At 42.6% G+C, this 13,104-nt stretch overlaps 1 protein-coding gene across 1 annotated transcript in view; it reads left to right on the top strand.

Annotated features, from left to right (window-relative positions):
* Positions 1 to 13,104, top strand: part of LOC106604464 (ecto-NOX disulfide-thiol exchanger 2-like) — a 225,390-nt gene that overhangs the window by 97,907 nt on the left and 114,379 nt on the right. Inside the window, exons 6-7 of the mRNA XM_014199103.2 lie at positions 3,239 to 3,451; positions 8,712 to 8,818. Coding sequence (XP_014054578.2) covers positions 3,239 to 3,451; positions 8,712 to 8,818 — 320 coding nt within the window. The remainder of the gene's footprint in view (positions 1 to 3,238; positions 3,452 to 8,711; positions 8,819 to 13,104) is intronic.

Genomic DNA, 13,104 nt, shown 5'->3' with positions numbered 1-13,104 from the left:
AAACAGTTTGAATGGTGTCTGTAAGTATAACAAAACTCATATTGCAGGCAAAAACCTGTGAAAAATAGATCCAAAAAAATGTGGATTTTGTGACTGTACTATTTAGTGTCATTGTTTTATAGATACCATAGTGAGAAAGGAATCATTTCGCAACACCTACGGCTTCCACTAGATGTCAACGATCTTTATAAAGTTGTTTGAAGCGTCTATGATAAACAGAGAGCAAATTAGAATCCAAGGAAGTTGACATGTCATCACTTCATTTCTTTGCGCCTGCGCATAAATCTGAGAGACGTGAATTTGTCATAATTTTTTATCTAGACATAGGATAGGTTGTGTGAAAATATTACTGATGTTTAACGTTAAAAATGGACCAAAAGATTAATGCTAAACAACATTTGACATGTTTGAACGAACATAAATAGATTATTTACTAGGTTTTTTTAGCTTTTCGGCGTGATTTTACCAGCCCCACACCACGTTTTGTGGGAGCATAATGAACGCTAAGTACTTGGTGTTATTTGGACATAAATTATGAACTTTGTCAAAAGAAACCACATTTGTTCCGGACCTGGAATGCCTTCCGGACCTGGGATCCTGCCTTCTGATGGAGATAATCAAAGGTAAGGGGGTATTTACAATGTTATTATCGATTTTAGATGATGCTAACTGTATAGCATAGCCTGTTGTTCTTAGCATAGCACCCCGTTTATTGCAAAATGTGATTTCCCAGTAAAGTTATTTTGAGATCTGGCCATTCGGTAGCAATTACGAGATGATAATATATTATTCTTTGAATGACAATATTATAATTTACCAATGTTTTCGAATAGTAATTTTGTTATGTTCACCGGAAGCATTTCAGAGAAGAAAAAATCTGAATTTCACGCTACTGTAAAATGCTGTTTTTGGATATAAATATGAACTTGATGGAACAAAAAATGCATGTATTGTATAACATAATGTCCTAGGAGTGTCATCTGATGGAGATTGACAAAAGTTAGTGCATAATTCAAGCTGGTTTCTGCTTTTGGTGATGCCTGACCTTGAATTGAAAATGGATGTTTGTACTTTTGTGGCTATGTACTGTCCTAACATAATCTAACTTTATGCTTTTGCCGTAAAGCCTCTTTGAAAATCGAACAATGTGGTTAGATTAAGGAGATGTTTATCATTTAAATTGTGTAAAATAGTTGATTGTTTGAGAAATTGAAATTATTAGATTTTTGATGTTTTGAATTTCCAGCCTTGTTAGCAATCCCGGCTCGGGGTTCATTGCTAACCTGTAGCCCCAACAGGTTAACGAAACACGGCTTGTAACAAAAATAAATAGGCTTTAACGAAACACGGCTTGTAACAAAAATAAATAGGCTTTAACGAAACACGGCTTGTAACAAAAAATAAAAAATTAGCAGTAAGCTTTAGTTGTCTTTTTGCACTGAGTCAATTCCTCACGCTGCTGTTTCCAACGTCTTATCATCGACACATTAAGACCAAGCTCCCGTGCAGCAGCTCTATTTCCTTTTCCAACAGCCAGATCAATCGCCTTCAACTTGAAAGCTGCATCATATGCATTTCTCCGTGTCTTTGCCATGATGAGGGTGACAAAATGACTACCGTAATCAGAATGATGGGAAGTTTGAGAGCGCTCGATTTAATCTAAACAGTAAACCAAAAAGTTGTTTGACCTTAACCCGTTCGGCAATTTCATTGGTCTAATGAAAGCTTCATGCCGCCCAAAAACTGAGCACGTCACAGAATGTGTTTTTTTGAGAAAAAAAAAATTGAAAGCGGGAAAAATCCATATATTAGCCGCGTCATTGTTTAAGCCGCGAGGTTCAAAGCCTGGGAAAAAAGTTGCGGCTTATAGTCCGGAATTTACGGTATTGTTTGTGCATTGCCAGTCAGGGGTGCCAGTAATTTTGGAGCCCGCTGTATATGTATGGTATTGTATCGTTTTATGGGCTCTTAACCAACTGTGCTATTTTGTTAGTTTTTTCACATTGTTTGTAACAATTTCTACTACTTGAGTGGCAGCAACTGTTCCAAGAAGAGGTAACTTGTTGTTTCATGATCCTGCTGTCCACTTTCCATCCTTGCTAGTCACTCTTCAAGTGATGCCAGGCGTAACATGACCATCAGTGTTATGTCATCCTTTTAAAAAGCTTTGGTGAAATGTATGCATTGTGATGTGATTATAATCAAAGCAGTAATTATATACATGTGTTACATTCAGTGAAGTTGACTCCTTATGGGTAGTTAATCCAAACAGATCCCAAGCTAAGCAACTCTACTGCAAATCGGACTCCGCTAACTATCTAGCTAGCTACCCCTCAACTAATACCAGCATGATGTTTTCCTCTAAAGTTTTCCCCAAAGTTAGAAAGAGCTTTAAAGTTCTGCCTGTGAGTATAAAGTTTGAAAATAAATGTCTAGTTTCAACGATACAAAACAAAAATATAAACGCAACATGTAAAGTGTTGGTCCTATGTTTCATGAGCTGAAATCAAAGATCCCAGAAATGTTCCATATGCAAAATAAAAGCTTATTTCTCTACAATTTTGTGCACAAATTTGTTTACATCCCTGTTAGTGAGCATTTCTCCTTTGCCAAGATAATCCATCCACCTGACAGGTGTGGTATATCAAGAAGCTGTTTGAACAGCATGATCATTACACAGGTGCACCTTGTACTGGAGACAATAAAAGGCCACTCGAAAATGAGCAGTTTTGTCACACAACACAATGCCACAGATGTCTCAAGTTTTGAGGGAGCGTGCAATTGGCATGCTGACTGCAGGAATGTCCACCAGAGCTGTTGCCATAAGCCACCTCCAACGTCGTTTAAGAGAATTTGGCAGTACATCCAACCGGCCTCACAACCACAGGCCACATGTGGTGAAGAATATTTTTGTCTGTAATAAAGAACTAATTCGGATTGGCTGGACCTGGCTCCTCGGTGGGTGGGCCTATGCCCTCCCAGGCCCATCCATGACTGTGCCCCTGCCCAGTCATGTGAAATCCATAGATTAAGGCCTAATGTATTTATTTAAATTGACTGATTTCCTTCTATAAACTGTAATTCAGTAAAATCTTTGAAATTGTTGCGTTTTTATATTTTTGTTCAGTATACTGTAGTTAAATATATTTGAAATAAGAACATTTAATGAGGATAGTATTTATCAATGTTAGTTTGCGAAGATTGTTTTGTGCAAACTTTCCTTTTATCCTCTCCTCAGATGAAGCAGCGTTTGCGGAGGCGGTAAACGTGCTGCTGACCTGGGTGGAACGCGGTGAGGTGAACCGTCGTAACGCCAACAACTTCTACTCCATGATCCAGTCGTCCAACAGCCACATCCGCCAGCTGATGAGTCACAAGGCCACCCACGAGAAGGAGTTGGAGGTGGCCAAGGACAAGTTCAAGACCGCCCTGACTGGCATCCTGGCACAATGTGAGTACACACCAGGCTGACACACACACACACACACACACACACACACACACACACACAGAGAGAACCATGTCCCACACAACAGGGTCAGGGTCAACATCGAACCACTTGTGGCATTCCCTTTGAGGCAACGTCACATTGTCCCTCTAAACGTTCTCCACCCTCAAGTGATTTTCATGTCACAAGTTCACAAGTTCCAGGTCAGTGCTCCATACATGATGGCTCAAATACCCAGGGACATGGAACAGAGATGGTCTTTTCTGCAAACTCACACACATGCATGGCTGCACACAAACAGAGGATAGCACTTCTGAAGACCCACTCTATGGGATTACTCTTTGCAAGATTTGGGGCAGTTTGCCTGGTAAAGGCCAGTGATCACAGCAATAACATTGAACCGGTTATTTAGGGAGCTGTTAGCTACCTCTCTTAGCGCATCATCATTAGGCCCAGAGTTAGCAATAGCATGGCATTGTAATTAGCTGCATGACATTTCAGTGGTGAACATCACAGATTGACATAGAGTTCATGCAGCCTCATATTGTCTCATCATTGATATTCCACAGACTGTTTCTTCTCACACTGGACATAACAGACATACAGAATGACAGTAAAATAAAAGCATGCTGTGTTTCACCAGTATGTTTCAGGAAGGGTTGATTGTGGATAAAGAAGGTAGGTTCATGTGTTTGTCTCTAAAGCTGTCTTTTCCCACATTGGTAGATTATATATACCTGTATGTCCATTGTCCATGGCCAGGGAGTAATAGGTTCACCTATGGTTGTGTTACATTAGCTGAATGCAAAAACAACTCCTAGCCCCTAACTTCAAGGCACTTGTGTAAGGATTGGAAAGCTATAAGCCACATAATGAAAACTCCACTCAGCCAATCAAGACTGCAAGATGGGGCTAGTGTATGACCATATTGATTATACCTATGTGATTCCTTCAGATCTCCACAAGTGCTAGGGGTTGTTTCTGGACAGGGCTTTTGGCTTTTACCAATCAGAATGCTAACACTCTCCGGGGTACGCTGTGTAGGCTCCAAACTCCTCTGGTTAACTTTAGCCTGTATTGGTCTGTGGACAGCTCATCTGAAGGAACCCACTCAGCCATAGAATCAAAGTAAGTAACACCTCTCTACATGAAAACATCTGGAACTGAAGGAAGAAATGAAATGAGTCATATTAATGATTCACAACTGCCAATGCTAAGAGCATGTATGAGTTCAGATATCTTTGGTGATACACCACTTACAGTAGTGTGCATACTGAGTACTGTGTTAGTATGGATATTGAGATATACCACATAATCGGTTCCTGTTTATACAGTAATACAAATATTGGAAAGAGCAAAGTGGGTCTCTCCTCTCCCCCCTTTCTCTACTCTCTCTCTCTTTCTCTCTCTTTCTCTCTCTCTTTCTCTCTTTCCCTCTCTCTCTCGCTCTGTTTCTTGTCTTTTAAAGGCCACCATCCTCCATCACAATAATCCACACAAACACTTAGTTTTATTCATGAGTTTGTCTTTCTCTGCGGTTCCACACATACAAATGTAAACACAGAGTTTGGTGTCCTGGGAGGCAGGTTCATACTGTCGTTCTGTGAACAAAAGCCACATCCATATTTACCAGACTTTCTTACAGCTGCACATTGGAATCCATAGACTTTCTTTTTCCAAATGCAATATAATGCAATATCACACATTCCTCCATTTGGCATTGGTAGTTGTCACCTTATGTTGAATGGTACCTTTAGAAAAAGCCCTTAACAATGCTCCTTTCTGGTCTGAAGCAAGTTATTCAAACAGAGGATGCATCCCAAATGGCATCCAATTCCCTTTATAGTGCACTATACTATACATATGGGCCCTGGTCAAAAGTAGTGCCCTGCATAGGGAATATCGTGCCATTTGGACTTAAACAGGCTCTATTCATGAATGTCAGAGAACAGAAATCTCCTCTCAGTTAAATGAGATCCATTCGCAGCTGAAGGATTTATGAACCACAACGCCCTGCTTCATATTTCACTCAGGATGATGTTTATAGAAGATGACAATCATTTCACAGTTGGATTTGGATCAGCATACATCATGTTTGGTGGATGGCACTCGGTCTACATGCCAGTGCATATTTCATCTAGGAGATTAACCTGCTTGACAGAAAGTGAATGGTCTCATTTACAGAAGAAATGCTGGCATGTGCACACACATAGCCCTAGCTGGAGCCCTGCGAATAACACCAAAGAACATGCACTTATCCATCAGCTATCTCTCTGACTCACACACACACATAAAAAGGCGAGGCCACACCCTTGTACACTTTGCTCTCCCCTGCCTTCCCCATCTATCTCTCCAATCAAATTAGATGATTCTGAGAAGCCGCTATTGATCTAGACACACTCTTTCCTTGCTTCCTTCCCTTCCTCCCTCCTTCTCTACATCTCTGCCGAGGCTACAACTCTGGTGGCCTTATTCACTTCCCCCGGGGTTCATTAAGACCCCTCTGACAAAAAGAGAGTCCCTCAACATGGCCTGTCCACATACACACCAAAGGAGCATTTTGCCTCAGAGTGATGTTTGCCATCTTCAGCTGCAGTGACACTGGGGAAGTTTTCATGCTTGATAAAGTTATCTATTGTGTGTTGTGAGTTATTGTACAGCTCTTGCTATTAATATGGGACCATATGAAATTATTGCCTGGTACAATCTATGAATGTGTGGCTGTTCCATTGACATCAACAGGTGAGTGATAATTACACACACACACACACACACACAAACACACAAACGCTCAGATAATTAGTACAATTTTGATTTCCTGTGTTTTATATATACACTGCTCAAAAAAATAAAGGGAACACTTAAACAACACAATGTAACTCCAAGTCAATCACACTTCTGTGAAATCAAACTGTCCACTTAGGAAGCAACACTGATTGACAATACATTTCACATGCTGTTGTGCAAATGGAATAGACTACAGGTGGAAATTATAGGCAATAAGCAAGACACCCCCAATAAAGGAGTGGTTCTGCAGGTGGGGACCACAGACCCCTTCTCAGTTCCTATGCTTCCTGGTTGATGTTTTGGTCACTTTTGAATGCTGGCGGTGCTTTCACTCTAGTGGTAACATGAGACAGAGTCTACAACCCACACAAGTGGCTCAGGTAGTGCAGCTCATCCAGGATGGCACATCAATGCGAGCTGTGGCAAGAAGGTTTGCTGTGTCTGTCAGCGTAGTGTCCAGAGCATGGAGGCGCTACCAGGAGACAGGCCAGTACATCAGGAGACGTGGAGGAAGCCGTAGGAGGGCAACAACCCAGCAGCAGGACCGCTACCTCCGCCTTTGTGCAAGGAGGAGCAGGAGAAGCACTGCCAGAGCCCTGCAAAATGACTTCCAGCAGGCCACAAATGTGCATGTGTCTGCTCAAACGGTCAGAAACAGACTCCACGAGGGTGGTATGAGGGCCCGACGTCCACAGGTGGGGGTTGTGCTTACAGCCCAACACCGTGCAGGACGTTTGGCATTTGCCAGAGAACACCAAGATTGGCAAATTCGCCACTGGCGCCCTGTGCTCTTCACAGATGAAAAAAGCATGTTCACACTGAGCACGTGACAGACGTGACAGAGTCTGGAGACGCCGTGGAGAACGTTCTGCTGCCTGCAACATCCTCCAGCATGACCGGTTTGGCGGTGGGTCAGTCATGGTGTGGCATTTCTTTGGGGGGCCGCACAGCCCTCCATGTGCTCGCCAGAGGTAGCCTGACTGCCATTAGGTACCGAGATGAGATCCTCAGACCCCTTGTGAGACCATATGCTGGTGCGGTTGGCCCTGGGTTCCTCCTAATGCAAGACAATGCTAGACCTCATGTGGCTGGAGTGTGTCAGCAGTTCCTGCAAGAGGAAGGCATTGATGCTATGGACTGGCCCGCCCGTTCCCCAGACCTGAATCCAATTGAGCACATCTGGGACATCATGTCTCGCTCCATCCACCAACGCCACGTTGCACCACAGACTGTCCAGGAGTTGGCGGATGCTTTAGTCCAGGTCTGGGAGGAGATCCCTCAGGAGACCATCCGCCACCTCATCAGGAGCATGCCCAGGCGTTGTAGGGAGGTCATACAGGCACGTGGAGGCCACACACACTACTGAGCCTCATTTTGACTTGTTTAAAGGACATTACATCAAATGGGTTGATAAATTGGATTTCCATTGATTATTTTTGTGTGATTTTGTTGTCAGCACATACAACTATGTAAAGAAAAAAGTATTTAATAAGGTTATTTCTTTCATTCAGATCTAGGATGTGTTGTTTAAGTGTTCCCTTTATTTTTTTGAGCAGTATATTTCCACACCATTAGGTTGGAATAATACTGTGAAATCATAAACATTATAATATTTCCCTTTTAGTGTAAGAGCTGTTTGAAAAAAAGGCTGCCTGAAATTTCAGCCTGTTTTGTTGGGATGGAGTCTTGACCTGCCTGGTGACATTACCAGATGGTAAATTAGTTAATAGACCAATAAGAAAGACAGTTCCAAACCTCTGACAATAACAGCTAGATTTCAGTTTTCCCTTCCCCAAGCAGACCACTCCCATACAAGTCCTAGCTAAATTCTTGCTTGAGGAATTGCTCTTAGCTATTAAGCTACTTTTTGTTTATTTTTGAGCATTTTAATTGAAAACAATTATAGTAAGTAACTGTAAAAATGTCTGCATTGGACCTTTAAGACTAACCCTAGTTGTCTGTCAAAGGTGTGATGGAGTCATAAACAGACAAATGTCTCTCAGCTGCCCTTCTACTCCCTCCTCCTCCAGCCCTGAATTAAAGCTGGGTTTTTTTCTCTCTCTCGTTCGTTTCCCTCTTTCTCTTTCTCTCAATTCAATTCAATTCAATTTAATGGGCTTCATTGGCATGGGAAACATATGTTTACATTGCCACAGCAAGTGAAATAGATAGGAGCCTGCTGGTATTAGTCTGGTCCTCCTGTAGCTTTCAGCGCCGTCTTGTGTTTTAGGACGGGCGCTCTGTGGTCACCTTGAGATATGGTGGGTTCCTTCTCCACCCCATCCCACCTCCCCCCTCTAGACACTGACCCAGACCAGACTGTACTATAGAGCAGAATAGAACATTGAAAACACATCAACATGAACATACAGTGAAGTGCCTTCCTACCTGATTCCACTTTCTCACTCCTCTGCTCCTTCCCACCTGCCCCCTCTCTCTCTGGACGGTAAACTGGCCCCTGCATCCCCTGCCACAGTTGAGCAGATTGTGTCTGTATTCCACGCTGCTTCCAAACAAAAGGCATGGGACCATTTCTCCAAAGCTCAACGCAAGAACCTTGACATGTGGCGCAAGCAAGCAGAGGTTGGTCCTTTACTATTTCTACAATTATTCACATCTTCTATTCATTTGGTGAAGTATAGTCTAAATGTGATTTAGTTGTTTATGTGAGAATCCTTATCCCCCTCCCTTTTTCTTCAACTGCTTGTTTATGGAGTTTATGGTTTATTAAACACTAGCTTCAGAATCAGACTTAACACTAGTCTAAGTCTTAGCTTGTACAGGCCTAGGGAGTAAGGTAAACGCTAGAACTAGCCTACAAACACTAGCCCAAGAGCTAGTCTAATAACCCTGTGTGCTTGGAAAGTGGATAAGTCACAAATGTCAAAATGTGAACATTAGTGGCATTGCCATTTAAACCTACCAGTTTAAGCCAGCATACAGTGCATTCGGAAAGTGTTCAGACCCCTTGACTTTTATTTGTAATACATTTGCAAACATTTCTTAACCTGCTTTTGCTTTGTCATTAAGGGCTATTGTGTGTAGATTGATGAGGGGAAAAAAATATTTAAGCAGTTTTAGAATAAGGCTGTAACGTAGCAAAATGTGGAAAAACTCAAGGGGTCTGAATACTTTCCGAATGCACTGTATATTTGGTAGCAAAGAAAGGTGCAGTAGCTAACTAGCTGTAAATAGTGAATCAATCAATCAAATGTATTTATAAAGCCCTTTTTACATCAGCCAATGTGACAAAGTGCTGTACAGAAACCCAGCCTAAAACCCCAAACAGCAAGCAATGCAGACGTAGAAGCACGGTGGCTAGGAAAAGCTCCCTAGGAAGAAACCTAGAGAGGAACCAGGCTCTGAGGGACGGCCAGTCCTCTTCTGGCTGTGCCAGGTGGAGATTATAACAGAACATGGCCAAGAACTTCAAAAGTTCATAGATTTATTTATTTATTTTTATTTCACCTTTATTTAACCAGGTAGGCTAGTTGAGAACCAGTTCTCCTTTACAACTGCCACCTGGCCAAGATAAAGCAAAGCAGTTTGACACATGCAACAACAACAGAGTTACACATGGAATAAACAAACATACAGTCAATAATACAGTAGGAAAAAAAGTATATATCCAGTGTGTGCAGATGAGGTAAGATAAGGGAGGTAAGGCAATAAAATAGGCCATAGTGGCGAGGTAATTAGAATATAGCAATTAAACACTGGAGTGATAGATGTGCAGAAGATGAATGTGCAAGTAGAGATACTGGGGTGCAAAGGAGCAAAATAAATAAATAAATAAATAGAGTATGGGGATGAGGTAGTTGGATGGGCTATTTACAAATGGGCTATGTACAGGTGCAATGATCTGTGAGCTGCTCTGACAGCTGGTGCTTGAATTTAGTGAGGGAGATACAAGTCTCCAGCTTTAGAGAGATGATCCAGCGATTTTTGCAGTTTGTTCCAGTCATTGGCAGCAGAGAACTGGAAGGAAAGGCAGCCAAAGGAAGAATTGGCTTTGGGGGTGACCAGTGAAATATACCTGCTGGAGCGAGTGCTGCGGGTGGGTGCTGCAATGGTGACCAGTGAACTGAGATAAGGCAGGGCTTTACCTAGCAAAGACTTGTAGATGACCTGAAGCCAGTGGGTTTGGCGATGAGAATGAAGCAAGGGCCAGCCAACGAGAGCGTACAGGTCGCAGTGGTGGGTAGTATATGGGGCTTTGGTGAAAAAACGGATGGCACTGTGATAGACTGCATCCAATTTTTTGAGTATAGTGTTGGAGGCTAATTCATAAATGACATCGCCGATTTCGAGGATTGGTAGGATAGTCAGTTTTACGAGGGTATGTTTGGCAGCATGAGTGAAGGATGCTTTGTTGTGAAATAGGAAGCCGATTCTAGATTTAATTTTGGATTGGAGATGCTTAATGTCTGTCTGGAAAGAGATTTTACAGTCTAACCAGACACCTAGGTATTTGTAGTTGTCCACATATTCTAGATCAGAACCGTCCAGAGTAGTGATGACCAGCAGGGTCAGATAATAATAATCACAATGGTTGTAGAGGGTGCAACAGGTCAGCACCTCAGAAGTAAATGTCTGTTGGTTTTTCATAGCCGATCATTCAGAGTTAGATACAGAAGGTGCGGTAGAGAGAGAGTCCAAAACAACAGGTCCGGGACAAGGTAGCACGTCCGGGGAACAGGTCGGGATTCCATAGCCGCAGGCAGAACAGTTGAAACTGGAGCAGCAGCATGACCAGGCGGACTGGGGACAGCAAGGAGTCATCAGGCCAGGTAGTCCTGAGGCATGATCCTAGGGCTCAGGTCCTCCGAGAGAAGAGAGAGAGAAAGAGAGAGAGAAGGAGAAAGAGAGAGAATTAGAGGGAGCATACTTAAATTCACACAGGACACCAGATAAGAGAGGAGAAATATTCCAGATATAACAGACTGACCCTAGCCCCCCCGACACAAACTATTGCAGCATAAATACTAGAGGCTGAGACAGGAGGGGTCGGGAGACACTGTGGCCTTGTCCAACGATACCCCCGGACAGGGCCAAACAGGCAGGATATAACCCCACCCACTTTGCCGAAGCACAGCCCCCACACCACCAACCCACTACCCTGAGACAAGGCTGAGTATAGCCCACGAAGATCTCCCCCATGACACGAACCCGAGGGGGGTGCCAACCCGGACAGGAAGATCACGTCAGTGACTCAACCCACTCAAGTGACGCACCCCTCCTAGGGACGGCATGGAAGAGCACCAGAAAGCCAGTGACTCAGCCCCCGTAATAGGGTTAGAGGCAGAGAATCCCAGTGGAGAGAAGGGAACCGGCCAGGCAGAGACAGCAAGGGCGGTTCATCGCTCCAGTGCCTTTCCGTTCACCTTCACACCCCTGGGCCAGACTACACTGAATCATAGGACCTACTGAAGAGATGAGTCTTAAATAAAGACTTAAAGGTCGAGACCCAGTCTGCATCTCTCACATGGATAGGCAGACCATTCCATAAAAATGGAGCTCTATAGGAGAAAGCCCTGCCTCCAGCTGTTTACTTAGAAATTCTAGGGACAGTAAGGAGGCCTGCATCTTGTGACCGTAGTGTACGTGTAGGTATGTACGGCATGACCAAAACGGAAAGATAGGTAGGAGCAAGCCCTTGTAATGCTTTGTAGGTTAGCAGTAAAACCTTGAAATCAGCCCTAGCCTTAACAGGAAGCCAGTGTAGAGAGGCTAGCACTGGAGTAATATGATACATTTTTTGGGTTCTTGTCAAGATTCTAGCAGCCGTGTTTAGCACTAACTGAAGTTTATTTAGTGTTTTATCCGGGTAGCCGGAAAGTAGAGCACTGCAGTAGTCTAATCTAGAAGTGACAAAAGCATGGATTAAAAAACGTATTCAGGCTCGGTGTCCCTTCCACGGGACGGTTGAGCTAACGTAGGTTTATGCGATTAGCATCAGGTTGTAACTATCAAGAAAATTTCCCAGGACATAGATATATCGGATATTGGCAGAAAGGTTAAAATCTTGTTAATCTAACTGCACTGTGCAATTTACAGTAGCTATTACAGTGAAATAATACCATGCTATTGTTTGAGGAGAGTGCACAATTTTGAACATGAAAAGTTATTAATAAAGAAATTAGGCACATTTGGGCAGTCTTGATACAACATTTTGAACAGAAATGCAATGGTTCATTGGATCAGTATAAAACGTCGCACATACACTGATGCCATCTAGTGGCCAAAATCTAAATTGCACCTGGGCTGGAATAATACATTATGGCCTTTCTCTTGTATTTCAAAGATGATGGTACAAAAAAAATACAAAAGAACGGTTGGTTTTTTCTTTGTAGAATCTTTTACCAGATATATTGTGTTATATTCTCCTACATTCTTTTCACATTTACACAAACGTAAAAGTGTTTCCTTTCAAATGGTACCAAGAAAATGCATTTCCTTGCTTCAGGGGCTGAGCTACAGGCAGTTAGATTTTAGTATGTCATTTTAGGCGAAAATTGAATAAAGGGGCGGATCCTTAAGAGGATTTATTGAAAAAATTTCTGCATCATTTTTGGACAGAAAGTTTCAGATTTTTGCAATTTTACAAAGATGGAAAAAAGCTGTCCTTGAAATATTCTTGATATGTTCATCAAAAGAGAAATCAGGGTCCAGAGTAACGCCGAGGTCCTTCACAGTTTTATTAGAGATGACTGTACAACCATCAAGATTAGTTGTCAGATCCAACAGAAGATCTCTTTGTTTCTTGGGACCTAGAACAAGCATCTCTGTTAGCTAGCCAAAGTTACTTACAGTTAGTTAGCAACTGCTCCTGTACACTATTTTGCTAGCTGATGAGGAGGTGTCTCCAG

The sequence above is a fragment of the Salmo salar genome, chromosome ssa05, assembly GCF_905237065.1.
Source record: "Salmo salar chromosome ssa05, Ssal_v3.1, whole genome shotgun sequence".
NCBI classification, from domain to species: Eukaryota; Metazoa; Chordata; class Actinopteri; order Salmoniformes; family Salmonidae; genus Salmo; species Salmo salar.
Note: the sequence above shows the minus strand (reverse complement) of the source record. Positions and strands in the feature narration are given on the sequence as shown.